This window comes from Suillus subaureus (assembly GCF_016647635.1).
Source record: "Suillus subaureus strain MN1 chromosome Unknown BJ212scaffold_4, whole genome shotgun sequence".
Taxonomy (NCBI): Eukaryota; Fungi; Basidiomycota; class Agaricomycetes; order Boletales; family Suillaceae; genus Suillus; species Suillus subaureus.
Window position 1 is genome coordinate 1,142,536 of NW_024538560.1, and position 22,392 is coordinate 1,164,927.

Here is a 22,392-nt window from a genome sequence, read left to right on the forward strand (position 1 = left end):
ATCTCTCCGATTCTCGCGAGTCTCTCAGGACCTGGTTCCTGTGTCCCTCTCTGCATCTGGGGCTTACTCGATTCTCAAAATCCACTTGTGCAGCTTGTCCAACTTGTGATGAGCTCCACATCCTGTTTTCCTCGACGGGCAACACAAAATAAAAAAAGACGGACTCGCTTGGGTATGCAGAAGAACCGCAACATGTCATTCCTCAAGATGGAGCTTCATAGTCAACATGCTATTGATGGTACAGCCCAGCGCTGCTTCAACCATCTCTCAGCAACCCTGAAACTGTCACTGACCGCTATCTCACAGGCAGCCATATGACACTGGAAGATCAAGAACCCGTCATGAACGCTGACACTGACATATTGCTCACTGACGAGTCCGAGTCAGATGACGTCATAGAGAATATACCTGAGAGCAATGGCCCTTTGGCCTTTATCATCTTCATTTTCGGCCGTTGCACTGCAGTTGTCGCAAGATGCTGATGACGACGACAATAAGGAAGGGAATACACGTCGGGGTTAGGAGGAAATGTGTGCAGAACTCGATTCCTGCCAGCACCAACTCTCCATTGCAAATGGTGCGGGAAAATACGATGTCCGTGGACGAGGAATGTGTGCCCATAACGTCGGAATCGTTCTGATATGGTGACGATCTTGCAGTGAGTGTATGTCAAATTTGAACCATTCTGGAATCCGCGTAGGATTTATCTCTGCTGGTGCTTGAAAATAGAAGCGTGGTTCTCGAGATGGAGCAGTTGCTGGCAACCAAGCTCAGTGATATACTGAAGCTTGGAGGACATGTACGTCTGACGAAGCGCTCAGCATGTCTGCAGGACAAACTTCAGCTTCAGCATCAAGCCTGAGGCCTGAGGCCTGAGGATTAACAATCAATCAACACTCCTAGTCACGGATACACAACGAACAATATTTTTGTAAGGCAGGGCTGCAGTTTTTCAGCGAGAGACAGAATCTGCAATATCGGACTTCACGAGCCCATCTCCTTCACTGTCGCAAAGTTGGGTCTTAAGACCGCCACTTCACGCGTCACGCGTTGGCTGCTTCGGACAGCCTTGTCTAAACATGGATATATACCCCTCGATTGCCTTCACAACCTCAACCAACCCATATTGATAGCCTGGCGTGTTAACTTATCATGGTCGGATCTGGGAACGACTTTTACACGATGCTAGTTTTATACGAGATGCATGTAAATGAGAATGTGGAAAATCCTTGATATTGAGAACGACAAGCTGCCAGAGCAGAAAAATAATCAAAAGGCGCGTATGCCCGTAGTGCTTTTACGAAAGCTAAAAGAAAACCCAACATGTACTGATGCCTACGAGAGCGAAAGCTTGCTTGATATGTTATAATGAGCAGACAACAGAATGCGAAAAAAGAAAAAAACTACGGAGGCCTAACACCACCGACAGCCTATGCAACAGTATACACGCGCTTCATCCATCACATGCATCACCGCAGCGATGCCTTGGACGTCTTCGCGCTGACCAGCCCTCCCCCCATCCCCGCGTCATCATCAGTCGCAGCTTGGTTGGCGCTCGCGTTACGGATAGATGTAAGCACCTCCTTGCAGTACTTGAGCTTGTCTACGAGTCGCTGGTTGAACTTGGCCTCTTCGGGATCTGCAACAGGAGGTTGTAAAGATAGTGCCATAATCTCACTGAGCGTGAATCGCGCGATCTTGTAGTTCTTGTCGATATGCGTTACCAGTAAACCATGAGACGAAAGGATGACTTTTGAGTGATCGTAGAAGTTGAACTATATAAACCCAGCGTCAATTGTCAAGCACATGAAGAAGGGGTAAAATGAATGACCTGAAGAACGTCATGACTCATCTTGAACACGATAACGTGTTTCATACGCAAATACTTCTGTACGAAATCCATTCCCTTGGTGCGGTCATGGTCCTCGAAGGTGTACTCGTAGTCGCCGTACAGGCGGTCCATGATGTAGCGCTCGAAATGCTTGAGAAGGTAGACCTTATTCTTGAGGTCCTCAGGAAACTCGGTCACAGAATAGTTCTTCCTAACGTAGACAGTTCCGTGGCGTCGAGAGGAAATGTAATCGAAGTGACTGGGACACGTGTAAAGTCATGTAAGATTCAGAGGTAGACAAGAACTCACTGCTTGTCCGCTGAGAGAATGAGGGTCGTACTGTCATTGAAGTGCACACCGACAGACCCATCCGTCAGGGCATAACCCATTCCGTACTTATTGCAGTAATCTACCCAAGACACGATGAAAACGCGCTCATCGGGGATGGTAGTATCATCACGAGGATCACGGAACAGTTTGCCGGCAGCCTTCGCGTCAAATGCCTGCGTCAAAGTCTGTGCAGCGGCATCAAACCCATTGGGCTTTACTTGCGGAGATTCCAAGTGCACATCCTGCACTGGAGTTTCCTTGCGTTCCCCGCGCATCGGCTCCTTACCCTTTAGATCCTTACGTGTAGGAGGTAGATTCTCCTGGTCTTCATCGATGCGGTGTGCGCCAAGACCAGTAACCGGAGCCATCTGGGCCACAATTCTCGCCTTCTGCGATTCGAGCTCCTTCTGTCTCTGCTGATCGTGATTTTTCTCCCGAGTTCCCCGAGGCGCATCGTTCTCTTCTTCTATGTCTTGCAACCCACGTGCAGTGCGCACGGTCCGTAGAGGTGATTTCGTGTCCTTCGCTGCTTGCAATTTCCTGAACAAAGGCGACTCCTTGATTCCATTTGTCGACATGACCAACGGCTGCCTGGCAGAACTAAGCAGCGCAGAGATAGGACTGCCAGGCTGAACAGCCTTCTGGAACTCCTTCTCTTGCTGAGCTATGGTCGACGTAATCGGATTCTTCGCCTTGTCTTCCGGAGCCGATGGAACTGCTATGGTCGAGATATGGTCATCGTCCAACCACACAGCTTTCTTGAGCTTCATGAGGTTAACTACGGACATTGGACGCGTAAGGTATCGGAAGTCGGGGGGCGCATCATGTGCGGAGACGGGAATAAATGGTGGGACAATGCCGAGCTCGATGAAGGGCGACTTAAGGATTTCAAGGAGAGTGGGACGTTTTGAGGGGTCAGGTGTTAAAATAGATGTGATGCAGTCCTTAGTATCGGGTGCAATACGGCGTTCAGGCGGGAACTCGTAGACGTTGTCGCGGATTCGTCTGCACGAGTGATTAACTAGAAATCAGGATGCAAGAATGGTATGCCTCACGTATAAATCTCCTTGACGTCCTTGGTTTGGAAGGGTGGGCGTCCGATAACAAGTGTATACAAGATGACACCGATCGACCAAGTGTCAACCTCAAAGCTGTGCCCGTTCGCAGTGTCAAACAACACCTCGGGGGCAATGTAGTTTGGTGTGCCACAGATAGTTTTCTTTCGTTCACCAGGGTTCTCAATCAAGGCAGCAAGACCAAAGTCGCCGACCTTGATGTTCATGTTCGAGTCAAGGAACAAATTCCCGAGCTTAAGGTCACGGTGGATGACTTGGTGGATATGCATGTAGTGGCATGCACCGATGAGCTGCACAAGAAAGAATCGGGCCTCGCACTCGCTGAAGCGACGACGACGACGGAGCATGTCCATCAATGATCCGCTAGTGCAAAGCTCTAGGGTCATGTAGACGTTCTCGTCATCTTCGAAACATTCCTGGAAGCGCACAATGTTGGGATGAGCGAGCGAACGGTGTATCTTGATTTCTGCATAGAGCTGAGCAAATAAAGTGTCAAGATGCAAGTGAATAAGCAGATGTGGTGTAGACTTGCCTTAGTTTTGGCCTTCTTCGTCTTCAGAGACGATTTGGTAACGACCTTGCAAGCAAGGTGTTGTGCGGCACTGTGACGACCGTCTGCCACCTCATAGACACGCGCGAATCCTCCCTGTTTGAAACATGAAAGGTTAGTGTGTACAAGGCGGCAATCGAGGTAAGTCCTACTTCTCCGAGAAATCCTACACGATAGTACTGAACTTGTCGATTCTGATCGACGATTACTCTTGGGGGTGAGGGAGGGGTAGTCTTGCTATTCTGCCTGGGCAAAGGTGGGTCGGCCGGAGTTGCCTTGGGTTTCTCTTGTGGCTTTACAGGAGACGTCAGGTGAGGCTGATTGAGAACGTTTGCATTTGTGAAGGGATGACGACGATGAACGGGCTGCTGCTGATCGGAGGGGGCGGGCATACGGGCATGAGTATAAGCAGACATTTCAATGGCCTAACACCTTGAAAGTCTGAGGGTTTGTCTTGAGAAAAGAAGAGAAGAAGTGCTCAGAAAATGAACAGAGCCAAAACAAGACCAACTTTAACTGTTCTTTGGCTGACAACAATTCAAGGCGTGGCTACCGCGTGTTTCTCGTGTGTATTATGTAATACATCACGTGTAAAGTCAACATGCTCGTGACCGCTTAAAAACCCTAACCTTAGTCTGGGGTTCTGCATGATCCACTACAAGCTGCCACGCATGATGGTCAAAGCGACGGTCAAAACACATCCAGTCTAAGCCACTTTATTGTTTGGAAAAGCGGGAGCGATTAGGAATTTAGGATATGCTGCGAATAAAAGAGCCTGTGGTGGCTGCGTCGATAACCTTCCTCATCCCTCAAAACGTGATAACAGCCACAAGATCCGAGACCTGCAGTACCGACTTTCTTTTGCTGTGGACGTGAACTACGGAGTTTTATCATCTACCCATTGGTGATCTTGGCACCGAAAACGTCCACAGGACTCATACATCTAGGGTATCATGTTGTGCTCATTTAACCCAAAAAAACCTGCCTTTCGTAGGCAAGGGAAGGTTGAAAGTCACGAGTTTGACTAAGGCTAGGTACGCCGCTACTTCATAGTTGTGGTCTTCACTTTACAGAAGATCTTCCTACAGGAAAGACAAACGAGATCTGATACAGGAAATCGATTCCGCGGATCCTAGAGTCGATGAGTTGGATAGCGATCAGCACTCCACAGAATCGGATAATACATCTATGAACACTCAACCGGCTACATCTGACTCAGTCATTGACACAGCTTCGGACGGCAAATCGTTACCTGGTCACTCCTTCACTGGTTTTATGATGATTTCGAAAGGCTACGCCATCATCAGGCAAAGACTCAAAGCTGTTCCTCGAAATCCACAAAGAATGCACTCCCGGAAGATGCAGTACCACTTCTCCCAGGCATATAGCCCCACCAAGGCCTCCGCACAGATCTCATCTGCTTCAACGACGTCAGATGATTCTACAGGATTAGTGTGTTATGTAGGACCTTCTATTGATCATGATCTATCGACGAAGGTCGAGGCTAATCTCCACATCGCCGAGGATGATATTCCGGCCGCAGTATCAGAACTATTTGGTCACCCCACGAAATGCAAGGTACATGTACCGGATGACGATGACGACGATCCCGTCCTATGGAAGACTTCCCGGCGTCCGCGCTATTACACTAGTAACCATTCCGTGCCCGACAGTGCACTGAACCTGAGCACAACTGTTCGGGAAATACGGAAGACTGAGAATGGTCAAATTGTGGATTCTGCGGGAGAGGAAGAATTTTGTTCTCACACAATCTGTCGCTTTCCTCGCCGCTCTACACCCGCCCCTTCTAGCAATACCAAGACACCCTCAGCTTCGAAAGGAGAACCCAAACGCGCAGATGCACGATCGACGAATGATGTTGAGGAAGGCACTGGTATTCGCAAGGCCTATTGTCCCACTCAGACCTCAGTAGACGCTACTTCTACTGATGCCAAAGTGTCACCACATGCAGCCCCATTTCTACTCTTTCCTGTAGTCGATTCCGCTAGGCTACCTGCCGTGCCGATCGAGCATCTGGGATCATCAACAGAAAGCGTTGCATCCAACAGCCCCTTTGCCGCATGCCAGGTTGATGAAAAACACGTGGCATCGTCATCTGGTCTCACTCCATCGCTTCCCATCCCACCCTCAACCGCGCTGCGTGAACTTTACTCGCCGACAGATGCACCTAACTTACTTGCAAACAGCGGCATCTCGTCTCTTACATCGATATTTCCTGTGCCTTTTCTGAATCCTCCATCGTACGGGGCAGCCTTCAATTCCCATGCTCTGGCATTTCCCAGCCTACCTGGCCAAGTGCTTTTTGCCGAGCAACCAGTCTCCACGTTTTCAGGACCCTCCCTCAGTGCCACTATGTACGACAGGTTTACCGCGGGGCCATTCTGCTCTGGACCTTTCACTTCCGACTCGCTTGACGTATCTTCTGACTGCGCATTTTTTGTCAATAACGGTGATGTCCGTGCTAATAAAGGTCCCCTTCCGCAATCAGAGTGGATTGACCATTCCGACCGCATTGACGTAGAAATGGTAGATGCTGTCATTAAACCTGCGACGTTGATACTGGAGCAATGTCTTGCGAAGCCTTCTGCGGAACTAAATACGTTTTGGCCCTTCCTTGACCTCCCTCCTCTTGATGTCCCCACTGCGATACACTATGCTTGTACCTACGAATCTCCAACTTCGATTACCGTATGTGGCGGAGTTTCAACAGCTGTGTCTGCAGTTGGGCCTAGCTCCGAGGAATTCTCTACGACCGCCGAAGTTAGCTATTCTCAGCCTGCATTTGATTCTACTGCACGTCATTTTCCTATCGATGTCGGACCTTCAGCTGTTCAGTCTGGGTTCGGCCATAGTTCGCGATGGTCCTCTAGCATTTTTGAAGCCCACTCGGCTGTATTTTCGGCTCCCACACCAGAACGGCCTACCGTCTTATCTGGTTCTTCTGAGATACCATCAGCGGAGCAAGATGTTTACGAGATTACCGCTAGGGAACAAGAGATACAGGGGATCTCCGGGCAGGCCAATTGCCTTCACGCCATCCTTGAGAACGAGTACGGTCGTAAGTGAATTATTTGTATTTGTTCGCAAGACTGGACTAACGGACATCGTATTCTGAAGCAAATTCTGCAGACCTCAAGTTCGACGTTCACGAGCACGCTGCATCCCAGTTTATTCCTGCCCCAAAGACAGTGATCCACGAGGAGACCGTTGTGCAGCCAGTCGGTCACGTTAACGACACCATTACCCCAGTACATCGCCAACCCCAGTACATCGCCATCGCTCCGTCAACACCGGGCATCACCGGGAGAGGCTCTGATGGAAAAAAAACCCAGGCAGATGACGATACGAAGACCGAACCAGACGACGATGCTAAGACTGAGCCAGACGACGACGCTAAGACCGAGCCAGATGATGGGATTAATGAGAAGGATGTGAACGCTGAAGTGCTTGCCCATGCTATACTCGACATTCCGCTTCCACCAGCGATAGTCGCAAGCGTTCAACTCCTCGGTCAACAGAAACGGAGGAACTCGTGTTGCCGCGAAGGCATCACCCGCATGCGTGCAAAGAGAAGGCAAATGAACATTCAAGAGGGCAAGGAAGACGACAATAGGTGGGATTCGTGCACATCGGACGCGGTTTAACCATTTATGGAGACCGTCACCTTATGGATCGGTATCGTGCCGGTGCAAAGGTCATGCAAAGGGACATCAGAAATGGTACCCTTCGGGCGGCCTTCATTCCCAGGTCAACGTACCGTCCGGTGAGACCTCTCAGACGTCAGCAGTTGAGTCAGGCGACAGCTCCCTGTCGCGTTCTCCGTTCAACTCTATCCGCAATTCATCCAAAGTGCATGGACTAGAGTCCATTCCAGCTCAAAGCGCCCAGCGTCACACCACCGTCTCCACATCTTCACGACGTCGGTTGCGGGAAGACTCACTATAATGCCTCTGGCGAATTTCGCAACACAGAGAGACCCCTGAAACAGACTCGATTCAAAAGTTGCGTCGAGCAAATGAGAGACTTTGCACATCCACTACCACCACCACCACCACCACCACCACCACCAGCAAATCGAATACCAGACAAAAAGAGACCACCGGCCCTGCGTCGGGCTGCTGGGTACGGGAGCGCGGGTCGTTACCATCGGGCTCATCATCCCACCAACGGCAGTGTGCAAGTACGTACAGACAAGCTGGATGTCATGCGACGTGCTCGCCTGGCTACAAGCAGTTCAGCTTCGAGACATTCTCCCACCAACGGTGATGTCATGCGGCATGCTCGTTTGATTACAAGCAGTCCAACTTTGAAACACGCACTTGCGCTAAGATCGCCGCGTGTTGTATCAGACACCCAGGACAAGGATCTATTGTGTAGTTTCACATTTGCGGCAGCCGCATGTTAGAATTGCGCAAGGACGTCGTCCGTAACCCTCGCTGGAGTTGTGTTTACTACATACATTCATACGTTTAGCTATCATATACCTTAGACTAACGACACGGGCCTCAAGAGAAGTGGTTCGCATGACAATTTTGCTTAGAGATAGGAATGGTTCAAGTTATGAATCGCACGTACCAATAACATGAAGTGAGGAAAGAGCCTAGGAGAGTACGACGTCTCACGGTGATTGTCACTGTCCGATGAAAAAGCACGGCAAGCAATTGCTGAGGATTAAGGCTACATATTGGTAACAAGCAGTACATAGCCTGACTGCATCATGGAACACAATCGGGTGTTGACTACAGTACATGGATAACGTCAATTGAAATGCAGCGTGAGGCATGAGTATGAATTCAAAGGAAGGTTAGAAGAGATTTGGCCAGCAAAACTCTGAGAGAAAAAGTTCGATATGATCGGTCTTCGAAAAATGGAAGGATTCAGTTCTGAACGTCCAAATGTTCCCTGCACAACGGACAGGTCTGGTTCCTCGCCAGCCATGGAATCAGACATCTCTCGTGGAACCTTGCAGAATAATATAAGCCGGCAGCCACGCTATAAAAACAAGAACATACGCATGGCGACACTTTGCTCCCAACACGCCATGGTCCCCATTTTTGAACCGGGACAAGCAGATAGTACACTTCTGTACGTTGACACCCAGCAGCGACAATTTCAGCTTCACACGTCCATCACTTGTCACCCTTCGCCTCTCTAGTTCTACCAGTCCAATAAGGCAGTTATCTAAACTGTCAGGATTGCGATGTAATGCGGCAGGACCGATGAAATCGGAGATGAGGAGGAGGGCCTGCGCATGTGGGTGACTTCAAGTACGGGCCTGAGAACTGTGCATCCCGAATACTCACGTCATAATTTGAGCCGTCATCGCGGGGGTGATCATCTCCCAGGCTGCCAACGAGACCAGCAATGTATTCGGTTGCAGGTGATGTGACTGTGCACGAAGATGGCAACGTGGTTGACGTTGGCGTGAGTGGCCCACGAGGACTGGAGCTGCCCACAGTGACGCTGTCACTGTCAGTGTCGTCCTCGAGATAGTCGATGGGGAGAGGCGGTGGAGTACGCGCAGGTGGAGTACGATCAGGTATCATGGGCGTGCTGTCTGGGAGAGGGGGAGTGCGGTTTGGTAACGGGGGTGTGTGAATGGGGAAGGGAGGCGTATGACTAGCGCTGGAGGGGCTAGCTTGATCCAAGCTGTCATCATCCAAATTGATCAACAGGCCCTCGGGCACATGCAGGTTTTTGGGAATAGCCCTGGGGTGGTGCAAGACTGTAATAGTGGTGGGAGTCTTCGGATCCGGTGTCCGGCTTACAAGCCATGTAAGAGAGGGTGATGTAGATGGGGTCTGGGGTAGAGGACGGCCTGCATAGTGACGCCGAGGAGATGCAGGAGCAGGGCTATACGGAGGGGTATGTGACTCCGGGGGCGGGGTAGGCGGTCCTGAGGGGAAGATCGCACTATACGCTGGCGCACTTCGCATCTCCAACTCGCGCGACAAGGACCGTCCACGATGAATGAGGATTTCCTCGCGGCAGGCTGGAGTCCGACGACGCGAGACCCGCTCTGTTGCAGACCTGGTAGGCAACGAGTTATTGGGCGCTGGAATGGGTGTAGCAGGCGTCACATTGTAGTCAATGTAGGTTACTTCTGAAGCCGATGTCGGAGAAGCTCTGGCATGTGTGCGGGTAGTCTTCGGAAGCTCTGGCTGAGTAACAGCACGAGGCGTCGAATGTGAACGAACATGCTCATACTGAACTTGATGAGTTCCCAAGTTCATCTGCGAGAAGGAAGTAAGCGCCCTTCCCACTGAAGGTTGGGATAAGGATAGGGATGACAGAGTTGGTGAGTCCCTCAGCGTTATCCCACGGATAGGGAGGCGAGATCGCTCCAATTCCTCGCAAACGCCAAGATCCTGTTGAGAAAAGGATGGAAGCGTCCTTCCGACTGTGGCCAACGACAAGCTCGAGGAGCTAAAGAGGGAAGCAGAGGACGAAGAAATTGGGGATACTGGGGCGCTCGATGCACACGTGTGATCACTACGCAAGCTGGAATTCGTGCGCCTCCGAACATGCCGGTTTACGAATGGAGGAGAAGCCGGACGTTGAGGACGATCTTCAACCGGAAGTGTAGTCCGAATGGTAGGACGGTATGGGTGTCGGTTTATATTTGGGCTGCGGGTATCTTCTGTAAAGACCTCGGGATAAGGCCACGTCTCTACAAAGCCTGAGCTTAGTGCAGGAGCCGGGCTTGGGGGGCTAGGGTGACCGGGGGAGTCTTCCAAAGAGGAGTGAGAGGAGTCGGTGCGATCCAAGACTTCCCAGTCCTCTAAGGGTTCAGCACCTGCACGCTCTTTCTGCTTCCGATGGAAGAGCTTTCGAGAAAAGTGGTGATCTCCGTGACCGTGAAGTGCGGAAGGTGAAGATAGATTGAGGAGTGAAGGTGTGCTCTTGAAGAATGGACTGGGGTTACGCAACAGCGAAATGACGGATGATGAGGGTTGTGGTGACTGAGACCTATGGAATATTCTCGATGGAGAAAGGGGAAGGCTCGGCAGAGGCAGTTTGAGTTTAGGCGTAACTGGAGAAGATGCATCAGATGCCTGCACGCTGCGGTCGTCAGAATATGGATCTTGATCCTCAGGAATCCTGAGTGACAATCGAGAGTTCGCAAAACGAGACTGAGAAGTAGGGCTTCGTTTTGGAGCCTGACTAAACAATCGGGTCCGCTGCGACACGGCTGGAACATGTGATTCCACGGACCGCTGATGGTGCCTCGTCACCCTTTCCTCGAGGGGAACTCCACGTTGTCGATCCATTTCCCATCTCTGAGGCGGATCTACGTCCACGAGCTCTATACTTGACTCGTCGTCGTCAAGTAGTGCCTTCTGCTGTACTGGCACCGGGAAGGCGCAAGACCCTGATGAAAGATTCGGCCCATGTGCAAGCGTGGGACTCGGCGTATGCAAGGGCATCATCAAAGGCGATAACGCAGGTGGGGGTATTGATAAAGGAGTTGCTGTAACTGCGGATATTAGTGGATCTGTGTGCATAATGATGTTATCATGCGTAGTTGAGGGCTGTGTAGAGCCCGAAGAGGAGGTGCGATTTGTGACAGGCAAATGTTCTGGGTGCATATGAACCCCAGCCACAAATGTAGATGAAGCGAGCGCAGATGAAGCAAGACTAGACAAGGTAGGACTGGTCGCTACCTCGTAAGTTGGAGGCGGTGGATAATCCGAAGTATCTAGCCGATCAGTTGAGACATTCAATTCTGTCACCTCGAGACATTTGATTTAATCTCACCCCCATCTTCCCGCACTCTTGCTTGTCTGCGACGGGCGCTGGCGCCACTGCGGGTATCTCTGAAAGAGTAGCCAAGGTTAAAGCGGATTTCTTCGCGTTGACGTTCGTCTCTGTCTGTTTTTTTGGGCTCTTTTGCTTTCCCGCGGATCTTACCAGTCGTAGCTTGTCGACTGGGCTGAGCAGTATCCAGAGCCTGATACGGGTCGACCTGAGCGGGCTTTGTGGCCCGTTTGCTTGAGGTCATTGTGAAGCACTGAGGGAGGATAGAACAGCCTGAGATGGCGGACAAGGGCGAAGATGGGCAACACGCCTTCACCTGCAGGCGACCTGACTCGCTCCGGTATAATAGGTGTTTATATTTCTTTGGCGGTTTACCAAAGAGGTATAGCGCCCTATCCTTGCGGCACTCGTGCCATGATCCTTACGCGGAACAGGGACGAACACGAGCCATTCATATCGCCTGCTGAGAGAATACGACAGAATGCCCCTGCAACGTTGCAGGGAAACGTTTCAGCACAGAAACTACACATACCATATTTAGTGGTTGATATAAGCATCACACCTGGCATTTGCCGACGGGACCAATACATGACATAAGCATCGCGACGCACGTGACCCCTAACGCGTCTGTGAAGGTTGTAGATCTTGCAACTTTGTACACCATGCCAGGGCTCGTATCTTCTGTCGAGGAGAACCTCACCGCCAGCGTCCCTAAGATTTTTGACCAAGTGCAAAATTCCACTGCAAATCACCAGAAGAATATCGTTGCACTCTACAAACTCCACCTAGATGCTGCCAGTTTCACCGAACCCGTACATGATGGCAGAAGCCTCAAGCTCACCGGCGAGCGTATGTTCGAGGAGAAATTCAAAGACATACTATGCAGGGCGGCTGTTGTGAAGAAAGGAACCTCGCAGGGTGACCGGATAGTCAAGTTTGTTGGAGCGTATACAAAATACATCAATGAGAGAGGTATGATGTCTGCTCATTTCACTGATTCTAAATCTCATTTCATCGTAGCTGCTGAGGTAAAGAAGGAGGAGGACGATGATGACGATGAGACTACAGCCTCTCGGTTTGTTGAGAAAGTGCTTGCCTTCCTCCTAATTGGCTTTGAAGCTAAGGACAAAGTTGCACGCTACCGCTGCGTCCACTTTTTGGCGGAGATGGTCGCGCACTTGGGTGAAATTAGGTTGGCAATTTTTTTTGTGCAATAATACGGGCTGACTAGGCACAGCGAAAAGTTGTACACTGAGCTCCGCACAGCTCTGTTCGAGCGCGTGCATGACAAAGAAACATTTGTTCGAGTTCAGGCTGTCATTGCACTCTCAAAGCTATGTGGCTCGGAAGATCCATCTGACGTGGAAGAAGGAGAACCCACTGCTCTCGAGGTCTTGCTGGAGACTCTTAGTTGTGATCCTGCCGCGTTGGTTCATCTGTCATAAAACGTCCAACAGTGTGCTCATCACTTGTCTTATAGAGACGTCCGTAGAGCCGCATTGCTCAACATTCCTCTGTCTTCAGCGACCCTAGATGCTGTGCTTGCTCGAACCCGCGACACTGACACGATCATGCGCAAGTTGGTCTATTCCGCCATCCTAGTTCAACACTGCTTCGTTTCCGATGACTCTGCAATGGGGCTCGTTCATCCTCGCGTGCTTACCATTGCCCAGAGAGAGCTCATCATTCGCAATGGTTTAGGTGATCGAGAGCCAGCGGTTCGCCAGGCTGCAGCTTTGTTACTCAGCAAATGGGTGGATGTTGCTCGTGGAGACGTCAAGAACGAAGAAAGCAAGGCCGCTAAAGATGATGTCCTCGCACTTCTAGGCCTCTTTGATCTGACAGAGAGTACGGTTGCAGAGGACGCACTTCTGAGTGTTCTGGACAGACGCCATGATATTTCCGACCACGTCGAGTTTAAGGGTATGTTCCATTGCAGAATCTCGGTCGGAGGAGCTAATTGGTATATCCATAGATGCCTACTGGGCCAACCTGACCCCAGAGCGAGCTTTTTTCGTTCGCGTTTTCGTTGACCACTGCATTGCCATTAAAGATGCGGAGAAAACTAGATGCTTCTCTCCCGGTTGTCACTGCCCTTGCCTACCATATCCAAGCTGCCTACAATGCATACCAAGAAGACTTAGAGGTTGCCGAGCAAGAAAGAGTAATTCGTGGTGAACCAACTGAGGAAGAAGAAGAGGCTCGGATTGACAAGGAATTTGTCATAGGCGAGATGCTCAAGGTCGCTGTGAATCTGGACTACGCCGATGAGATTGGGCGTCGGAAAATGTTCCAGCTAGTGAGAGATATGATCTCTCAGGAAGCACTACCCGAATCGCTTGTCGCTAGATGTTTGGACGTATTACGAATACTATCACCAAACGAGAGGGATCTTATTCGAGTGGTTGTAGAAGTAGTCCACGAACTTAGGGATGTTAGTGACGAAGAAGAAGCTCTAGTAAGTCGGACACCTCTTTGTTCATATTTCATTCCCATGATAACCTTATTTTTGCTAGAAGGAGCCTGCAGATGACGGAGAGACCAATTCTGGCGAAACGCCCATGCCAACTCGCATGGCACCCAAAGGACCAAAGTCATCAGAAGATATGTCTTCCGAAGAACGAGCCCACATGGACGCGATTGATTTGCGTTGTCTGTCACTTTGTATAGGCATGTTGGAGCGTGTTAATGGAGTGCGTTATAACTTATGTTCAGTTTCCTAATCACTCACTATTGCTCAGACATTCGAGGAAAATTCGACACTCGAAGGCATCCTTGGCGAGCTAATCATTCCTGCCGTCAAGCGTAAGGAGTTGGTACTTCGTGAAAAGGGCCTCATTTGTTTAGGTCTTTGTTGTCTTATTGCTCGAGTATGCTCGCGTTACCCATCATGTGGTTCAGAAACTAATTAGTTTCACAGCGCATGGCTCTCAACTCTTTCCAGCTTTTTTTGGGTCAAATTCAGACTGCCCCGGAGGTCTTGAAGATCCGTGTGCTGCAGATCGTCTTCGACATTCTTATGGTGCACGAAAATGACTTCTTGAACAAAGAGGGTGGCGCAGTGGGTAAAAACAACTTCAACCTTATTGCTATGCTCACGCTTCTACAGAGCGAACGTATCGTCGAATTTTTCTTGCATGTCCTGGAAAATGAGGAATCGGACAAAGTGCAAGCCCTTCTGTGTATCGGCCTTGCAAAGCTTGTCCTTGCCGGGATGATCTGCGATGATAAGGTTGGTGCCGATAAATTGTTGCACAATGTCAGGAAGTTACGCCTCTTCAGGTACTGCAAAGCCTGGTTGCTGCATATCTTGCCCCGGACACGATTGACAACCAAGAAGTCCGCCAGTGCCTTGCCTATTTCTTCCCTGTATACTGCTACTCCTCCCCAGTCAACCAGCAGAGAATGCAACAGCTGTTTGTTGGATTGTTCGAGAAACTTGCCCCAGAAACCCGAAATGTTGACGAAACTCAGGAGATGGTTAGTCCTGCCCAAATAGCAGCTATGTTCGTGGACTGGACCGATCCGCAGAAAGCTATGTGAGGCAACGTTATTTATCTTAAAAGTGCTAGCTAAGATGATGCAGCGAGGTGCAAGATCAGCCAACCGACGAGACAATTCATATTGACCTGGCAAGCGATATCGCAAGAGCATTGTTCGACGACAAGATGATAAGTATGTCAATAACTTTCCGGGGCGAACCATTAACCAACGCTGAAATTACAGAAGAGGACAAGAAAGTTTTATACCAGGTTCTGGGGCGGCTATACTTACCGGACAAGGTTGATGACGATAAAATCCGGACACTCAAATTACTACTCCACAACCTCAATTCTGTGAGTTCGTTTAAGGTTTTGTGTCGATCAAAAAATCATCCGCATATAGCGTCGACCGATCCGTGACGCAGCAGCCAAGAATGCCCTTGCGAAATTTGATGCTGCGATCTCGAAAAGATATGCTGAGCAGCTAGAGAGCTTCAACGAGGAAGACTACCGGCAACTGGAGTACTTGAAAGATCTGTTCGAGTTTCTTGATGACATCATTCCCTTGGACGACGGTGAGGAGGTTGACATACCTCGCACTCGTGCTCGGAAGAGGTGTGATTTCTGTTAAGATATCGTTCATACGCGTTGAAACTGATTGAGTGGCATAGGCGCTCAGAAAGCATTGCTACTGATACCACGGACAGCATCGCACCAGATGAAAGTGTGGCTTCTGCTACTTCTTCATCGCACCCAAAGGGCAAGAGCAAAGGGAAACAAACCAAGTAAGTAGTCGTTCGTTCCTTAACAACTTCCAGTCGATCAATTGTTATTCAGGCGGAGACGTGTTTCTGATTCCGATGACTCGGATGATGTCCTATCGTACGACCATGTTACCCCAGCACCCACACGAACCCTGCCAAAGCGGGCTGCGTGCGTTAACATGTCATGATTTTCCCGTTTAATATGGTCTTAATTTTTGCTCGCAGGTCGGTAAAGAAACCTCAGGTGGTGCAGTTAATAGAGGATGATGGTGACGAGGAGGAGGAGGAGGAGGAGGAGGAGGAGGAGGAAGCTACACCCCCTCCTGCCTCTCAGAATGGGCGAAGGCCCAGGCCGTAAGTCGCTTGCATAAGTAGGACAGCACATACTCATTTGGTCGTATGCAGTGCAAGCAAAGCGAGGGGTGACATTCAGCCTGCTTCTGCAGGAAATAGTACCCTCGATTCCATCATGGATAGCGAAGAAGACGAAGAGGAAGAAGACGAAGTGGCTAACGATATTTTGGCTTCGGAGGAGTAGAATTTTCGTCATCTATGAGAGTATAGTATCTATTGTGATTTATATTTGCGCCCCATACCGATGTACTTCTACTGGCAGGACTGCTGCTTTCACAGTTTTGGGTGATTCCCCCGGATTGGATGATAATATATGCTTTTTGGTAGTGAGTACTGTCACTCTGCCGTCTACATGACTCACCCGTCCTACGATTGTTCCATTATGACACCCAATAGTGTCAACAAACAAATCAGTGTGATTGGTCTCCAGCCTGAGGATCACTGCATCCAGCTCCCAACGCGTATATCGATCGTGTATGGATCGACCCAGCGCAAAACCTGATCGTCATCGGGTATCACACCACGTCTGATCATCATCATGATTCAATGGACTGGTCCGAGAGCCTATTCTATATTGACCTTAATTAGGCTCTGGGTGGAGATGATGTCTACCTCCAAGCAGCTTTTCTATCTCTGGGACTGTTAAAACTCGACAATATCGAACGTGAGCTTTGCTAAAAAAGACTTAGGTGATGATAGACTTGACAATTGACTCGCATATGTAGAATGTGATCAGTTGCACATCAAACCCAGAAGACAAGGCTTTTGCCTCCTCGGAAATGATAGATTCCTAACTATAAGTAACAAAAAACTGGATCTTCATCCGATTGAGGATATACTATCTAGGCTGGCACCGCAGTTGTTGGCTTGCTTCTTGCATGATACCCGTATCAGTGACGATGCTGAGTGTGTTGCTCCTACGGATGATATTGCATATGGCCCACAACCGCAGATGCAAGCCCGACAAACAGTATGAACCCCAGATCGCGAACATCGATTACTGTCATTTGTTATGGACCTGTCAAGTGTAGCCTTCGTCGGATCTTCTTTAATTTGAAGGAATAGTGGCGGTAATACCTTGGGAACTTCATCGGGGCCCTTCAAACGCCCGTGGATATTCAGCAACACAGCTTCGGCGTTAGCGGGAATCGAGGCCGTTCCTGTAGTTGGGACAACGGCTCGGATGTGAAGATCAGGTATAATGGATTTCAGCCTTTGGCTGTTAAGCGCCGGCAGGAAGCACAAGTGGTGAAAGAGCCATCTACTTGGGGAGTGAGTTAATAACAACGTCTCTACCTTATGTCGAAGTGCCATCGGCGGAAAATACAGTGCTAGTGCATATGGTGTAGTGAAGATAAGTATGGATCGATAAGCACAAACTTTATGTGCCGCAGGTCCCTCTCATTTTCCCAGGAAGTCTGCTATACTTATTTTGTTCACGGGAAGTGGCGCCTCTTATCAGCTATAAATCGATGTAGCGGGTTAAAGCAGAACCACGCAAGAAAAAATAAGCACAGCTGCACGGTGTGCTTCCCGTTTGCAGAATAAACATGCCGTTATCAAAGACCAAGTATTATCCAGGTTACGGAATACGTACCGCACGGGCCGGCCGAACTGCAGTTCGTAAGAAGCTCGGACCATTGGTCTCACTAGTGATGCAGACCAACGATAACTGGTAAATATTTTGCATATCTAGCAAGCCGGGACTATAGTTGGCGACCACTTTGCGGGTTTCGACTCAAAATATCAAGTGTAGTTGCTGATTTTGTTTGGACCACCCCGAAATGACAAGTAGTTGTATTTCCTGTTTCATCATGGCATCTGGTCAAATTGAGCGTACCCTTTGGAACATTCCCCAGCTGGCCTATCTCGTTCGAAAACTAGAAAACCAGCTGGCATGTGTTCACCGTCAACGCACCTGAGACGTTCACCTGGGGCTAGTCGCACCGGCTATGTGGAAGGACCTTGCACACTCACATATAGAGGGTCCTTTGTTGATGTATTATGTAAAAGCTCAGCGTGTAGGTGGATCCATTGATGAAGCACTAGCGCTGCTCTTGGAATAGTGTCATAGCTCTAGCAGTAGGATATATGAATATTAATTACCAGAGACTGACGGCAAGCTTCCCCAAAACACCGTGTCCGGGTACAGCAACCCTGAGCTTTGCATGTAGTCACGTAGCCACGGTGTAATATCTGTCACATTTTTCCTCGCCTGCAGGTTCCGATGTCACATTGGTAGATTGAAAACTGGGGTACACCCGTCTTTCCTGATCAGAGAAGGTGAACAAAAAACGTAAGGTTAATGTAATCAATGGTGACTGATACTGATACATGATTAGTTGAAAGCGAACAAGAAAATAACAACAGCACTTCGTTCGTTTGAGTGAACCTCCTTCCGATCTGAAACGTTGAATCTTGGACCTCCTCAGTAGCCCCTCCGCTGCCTCTCTGCATCCGTAAGGGGGACATACTGCCCACAAATCAGCGACGGATTAGATAAATTAAAAAAGCCTACCATGACCCCCATCAAATTCTTCTTTGTGACCTTACCATTCTCGTCCTTGTCGACTTGCATGATCTGTTGAGCAAATGTCCCGACTGGTATGAACATCCGCCCAGGGCTCTTGAGCTGATCTACCAGCTCCTGTGGGATTGTCGGTGCAGCGGCACCGACATGAATTGCGTCGTATTTGGCAAGGTCGGTATATCCTTGGCGACCATCGCCAGTGACGGTGACTATCTCGCCCTTGTGGAGAGCGGAGCCCAGCCCATCTCGTATAAGATTACCCTTTGACCAATCAACCAGTTCGGGGATGTGATCGATCCCCACGACAACGCCGCCTGGGACGAGGTGGTGGAATACGGCACAAAGGTAGCCGGACCCACTGCCGACATCGAGGACGCGCTTGCCCGGGCCAAGGTAGTCGAGAAGGTGCTCGATTGCATGTGCGTGCTGTAGAAAGGTACGTTAGCATCAACTTGAATGCAATCAAAGTTGCAAGGACTTGCCATGTGTGGTGCGGATATGGTCGCGCCATGCCCGATGGATCTGTGGAACAGAGCTTAGTAGTAAGGCTTGGAGGAGAGAGGCGGTGCGCACTGAGGGGAATCCTCATATGCCTCTGATTTGTGCATGACATAATTGGCACGGTCGACTTTTGTCATGGCCTGTCGAGGTTCGACAAAGGATCTAAGTACTGGTAGTTGCGAACTGACCTCGTCCACTCTATCTGTTGTGATAATTCGTGCTGTGTGCATGTTTTTGATCAAGTCTGCGTTTGTGCGACCGGAACAACGCCAAGCCATTGTGGTATGTAACAGCAGCCCGATTAGTATCCGAGGAGTCAAGATTGCGGAAAGGAAGCTAGCTTTGAGCAATGGTCACCTCATTATTAAACTGCCAAGAAAGGAAGACGATACTGTAGTTTCCACACGTGCGTGACAGCTGGCTGGCGCAATACATGACGCAGCCAAGCAGCAGCCAAGGATTTGACTAGCAGTGGCAGTACTGCGCCGGCTCTCAGGTTCACCAAATATTCTCCCGTTCTTCTCAGCTGTAACTTACTATTTAGTCTGCATCTTTCCTGTCATTTCCAATCATCTTTTTGGACCCCTGGCCATGGACGACACTCCCATCTGGCCACTTCTGTCTACTGTATTCCAGGTATGTATTCGGAACGATTAACACCATGCTGTCCGTTGATTTGGTTGGCTTTTAGTCAATTCTAGAGGTATTTCTGCTATGTCTCGCTGGCTACATACTCGCATGGTGTCGTATCATTGACAAGCCCACTCAACGCGTTCGTTTTGTCCTGTATTTTGCTTTTTCGGCTTGCTTATCTGAAGTACAGGTGATAAACCATATCAACATCTCCTTGTTCACGCCTGCGTTGCTGTTTTCCAAAGTCGCATTCTTCCTAAGTCCAGGTGCGCCTCATATCTTGTCCATCAGCAGGATGCTCACTGGCCTCGTGTCCCACAGCAAAACTCAAGGAGCTATGGGTTATTCCGATCTTCTTTATTGTGGTTACGGTTTTCTCTGCGCTCGTGGCGAGTGTCCTTTCGAGAATGTTTGGACTGAAGAAATCTCATCTGTGTGTTTCTTCATTCATATTCCTTGATCATTCCCTCCGTTCCCTTGTCTCAATGATCAGAGCTAACGACCATTACTATTTCTAGCAACTTCGCTGTGGCTGCTTCGATGTTCATGAATTCGAACTCGCTACCCATCGCTCTGATGCAGAGTCTTGTGATCAGTGTGGATGGCCTTAAATGGACCCCAGACGACAACGCGAACGCAATGCTGGGTCGTGCACTCACGTACCTAGTACTGTATAGTACTCTTGGGATGATGGTGCGTTGCCTTCACTAGAATCATGTTCCGATCATCTTTTGTTTTTGGATTTGATTATTTGAATTGAATTCTTGGTCTCCATGGTTATTTTATTTTTGAAGCCAGTAGTTGTCCCTCTGTCGGGCTTGGCTTGCTTCGCCTTTCCAACGAAGCTGCCAAGCTAGTTCTTTGACCTTCTGAACTCGCTCTGTACCCCGTTATTTGCAAAATTGTTTACTTATATTGCTCACAGCTTCGCTGGAGCTACGGCGTGCGTTTACTCTCCTCTGCAGACACTCCACCTACGCCAACCTCTCCCCATTCGCCCCTACTTGAAGATGTGCCATGCGATGCCGAAGGAGCCCAATACGCTGATAATGCATCCCTATCAGATGGGACGACACTTAGCGAGCACCATGGTTCATCTAGGTTCCAGCCCATGAGCCCCTCTCATCACTGGCAAGCTCAGGTGCACCCTACAAGCCCTTCACATCACTGGCAAACCCAAGCCCGTACCCAAGCCGTACTCGTGAATTCGTCTCTCGATGACACAGATGACAATGATCAAGATACAGCGTGTGAAATTCCCATCCCAGAGCCTGCGGGCCATATCTACGGACAGCTGCGTCCGCACCGCTCGCCATCGCACCTTCACCTCTCGCCATCTCGCGCACTCGAACATTCGTCACTTTCGCATTCACGCTCCCCACACTCACCGCACCCAGCACGGAACACAGCTATATATCACTCCTTCCCAAATTCACCTGTGCGGGAACATGCGCATTTGGTCTCGGACAGTGTCACGCCCGCGGACTCGGATGGTGAGACAGAAGATGGGGCAGAAGTTACAAGTGAGGCTTTCCGCCGCCGACACCATAAGAGACCATACGCTGGCCTCCGACACGTCTGGAAGTGCACCAAAAATGCATGGCGCCGTGTTAATGCGTTTATGACGATGCCCCTATGGGCTTCCATCCTTAGTCTCGTCGTCGCGTGTACTCCGCCGCTCCAATCTGCGCTTGAACACATGGAACCTGTAAAAGGCGCGCTTGGTGCTGCAGGCAACTGCAGTATACCACTGACACTCGTGGTGCTTGGGGCATACTTCTACTCCGAACCTTCCGATGATGACATGAAAGATGGAGATCTGGCAGACTATGAGACAGACGAGACAAGGCGGGACCTTGGGCAGAACAAGTCCCGCGCCTCATTGCTCAGTACCCTCCAGGAGATTCTGGCACTCAAACGTGCACCACAGCCGCAGCCCCAGACGCATGGGGAAAGCAAGACGGTGTTCGTGGCGATCTTTGCAAGGATGGTAGTCGTCCCGGCTGTAATGCTTCCTGTATTGGCAATTCTTGCGAGGTTTGATGTTCACGATATCTTTGCGGAGTAAGTGCCTCGAATTATATCACGAATAGTTGCTGATGTCTTTTCGATAGCCCTGTGTTCGTGGTATCAAATGTGCTCTTGATAGCAAGTCCACCAGCTCTGACGCTCGCGCAGGTGCGTTGTGTTACCCCATACTAGACTTTCGTGATCAATCTAATGCTTGTGTTCATTAGATAACACAAGCAGCCTCGAACAACTCATTTGAGAGACTAATATCGCGGACGGTTTTCTGGTCGTACTGCGTCGTCACCCCACCAAGCACGATCTTAGTTGTCGTCCTGGGGTTGTTGATTGCGAAGCTGTAATTTAGATGCTTGGTGCGCTTTGCTGTGCTCATTATGATTCCTTGATAGCTGAATGACGGATGACAGATCTTTTGTTAATATTTTTTCATCTTATTTGCTAGGGAACCTTGATGCCCCTTGGCGTATTTTTGCTGACAGGGCGGGCGAGTTTGTATACGTGCATACTACTGTTTTGTTGCCGGGACCTTTGTGG

General features: G+C 49.7%; 7 protein-coding genes across 7 annotated transcripts; 4 read left to right on the top strand and 3 right to left on the bottom strand.

Moving 5' to 3' along the window:
- Positions 1-1,419: 1,419 nt before the first annotated feature.
- On the bottom strand, positions 1,420-4,317 carry BJ212DRAFT_699364 (kinase-like domain-containing protein). The gene is made up of 6 exons (XM_041343853.1): positions 3,940-4,317; positions 3,770-3,883; positions 3,217-3,713; positions 2,141-3,166; positions 1,832-2,090; positions 1,420-1,775 (listed from the first exon to the last, which is right to left on the bottom strand). Exons 1-6 carry the CDS (start codon positions 4,201-4,203, stop codon positions 1,470-1,472), a joined length of 2,466 nt encoding a protein of 821 aa, XP_041197772.1. The 5' UTR covers positions 4,204-4,317; the 3' UTR covers positions 1,420-1,469.
- Positions 4,318-4,727: 410 nt separating this feature from the next.
- On the top strand, positions 4,728-7,638 carry BJ212DRAFT_699423 (uncharacterized protein). Its single transcript, XM_041343854.1, has 3 exons — positions 4,728-4,821; positions 4,876-6,866; positions 6,926-7,638. Exons 2-3 carry the CDS (start codon positions 4,976-4,978, stop codon positions 7,450-7,452), a joined length of 2,418 nt encoding a protein of 805 aa, XP_041197773.1. The 5' UTR covers positions 4,728-4,821; positions 4,876-4,975; the 3' UTR covers positions 7,453-7,638.
- A 1,047-nt stretch (positions 7,639-8,685) lies between these two features.
- Positions 8,686-8,978, bottom strand: BJ212DRAFT_1262767 (uncharacterized protein; the record flags this gene model as incomplete). Its single annotated transcript, XM_041330292.1, has 2 exons — positions 8,686-8,770; positions 8,821-8,978. Coding segments are annotated over 2 exons (243 nt in total), but the record flags the coding sequence as incomplete, so codon positions are not given.
- A 3,217-nt stretch (positions 8,979-12,195) lies between these two features.
- BJ212DRAFT_1326215 (nuclear condensing complex subunit) lies at positions 12,196-16,103 on the top strand. The gene is made up of 16 exons (XM_041334597.1): positions 12,196-12,538; positions 12,587-12,758; positions 12,804-12,992; positions 13,047-13,489; positions 13,542-13,594; positions 13,620-14,024; positions 14,083-14,259; positions 14,308-14,436; positions 14,487-14,627; positions 14,676-14,798; positions 14,849-15,105; positions 15,153-15,241; positions 15,293-15,402; positions 15,452-15,663; positions 15,720-15,833; positions 15,886-16,103. Exons 1-16 carry the CDS (start codon positions 12,229-12,231, stop codon positions 15,998-16,000), a joined length of 3,039 nt encoding a protein of 1,012 aa, XP_041197775.1. The 5' UTR covers positions 12,196-12,228; the 3' UTR covers positions 16,001-16,103.
- Positions 16,104-16,892: 789 nt separating this feature from the next.
- Positions 16,893-17,531, top strand: BJ212DRAFT_1326222 (uncharacterized protein). The gene is made up of 2 exons (XM_041334598.1): positions 16,893-17,184; positions 17,244-17,531. Exons 1-2 carry the CDS (start codon positions 17,045-17,047, stop codon positions 17,353-17,355), a joined length of 252 nt encoding a protein of 83 aa, XP_041197776.1. The 5' UTR covers positions 16,893-17,044; the 3' UTR covers positions 17,356-17,531.
- Positions 17,532-18,594: 1,063 nt separating this feature from the next.
- On the bottom strand, positions 18,595-19,475 carry BJ212DRAFT_1444757 (protein-L-isoaspartate O-methyltransferase; the record flags this gene model as incomplete). The annotated part of the gene is made up of 5 exons (XM_041338000.1): positions 18,595-18,639; positions 18,685-19,122; positions 19,179-19,218; positions 19,270-19,337; positions 19,386-19,475. 5 exons carry the CDS (start codon positions 19,473-19,475, stop codon positions 18,595-18,597), a joined length of 681 nt encoding a protein of 226 aa, XP_041197777.1.
- Positions 19,476-19,700: 225 nt separating this feature from the next.
- Positions 19,701-22,357, top strand: BJ212DRAFT_699617 (membrane transport protein-domain-containing protein). The gene is made up of 9 exons (XM_041343856.1): positions 19,701-19,833; positions 19,889-19,969; positions 20,021-20,096; positions 20,152-20,263; positions 20,349-20,523; positions 20,756-21,894; positions 21,945-22,008; positions 22,068-22,211; positions 22,266-22,357. Exons 1-8 carry the CDS (start codon positions 19,789-19,791, stop codon positions 22,197-22,199), a joined length of 1,824 nt encoding a protein of 607 aa, XP_041197778.1. The 5' UTR covers positions 19,701-19,788; the 3' UTR covers positions 22,200-22,211; positions 22,266-22,357.
- The last annotated feature ends 35 nt before the right edge of the window (positions 22,358-22,392 follow it).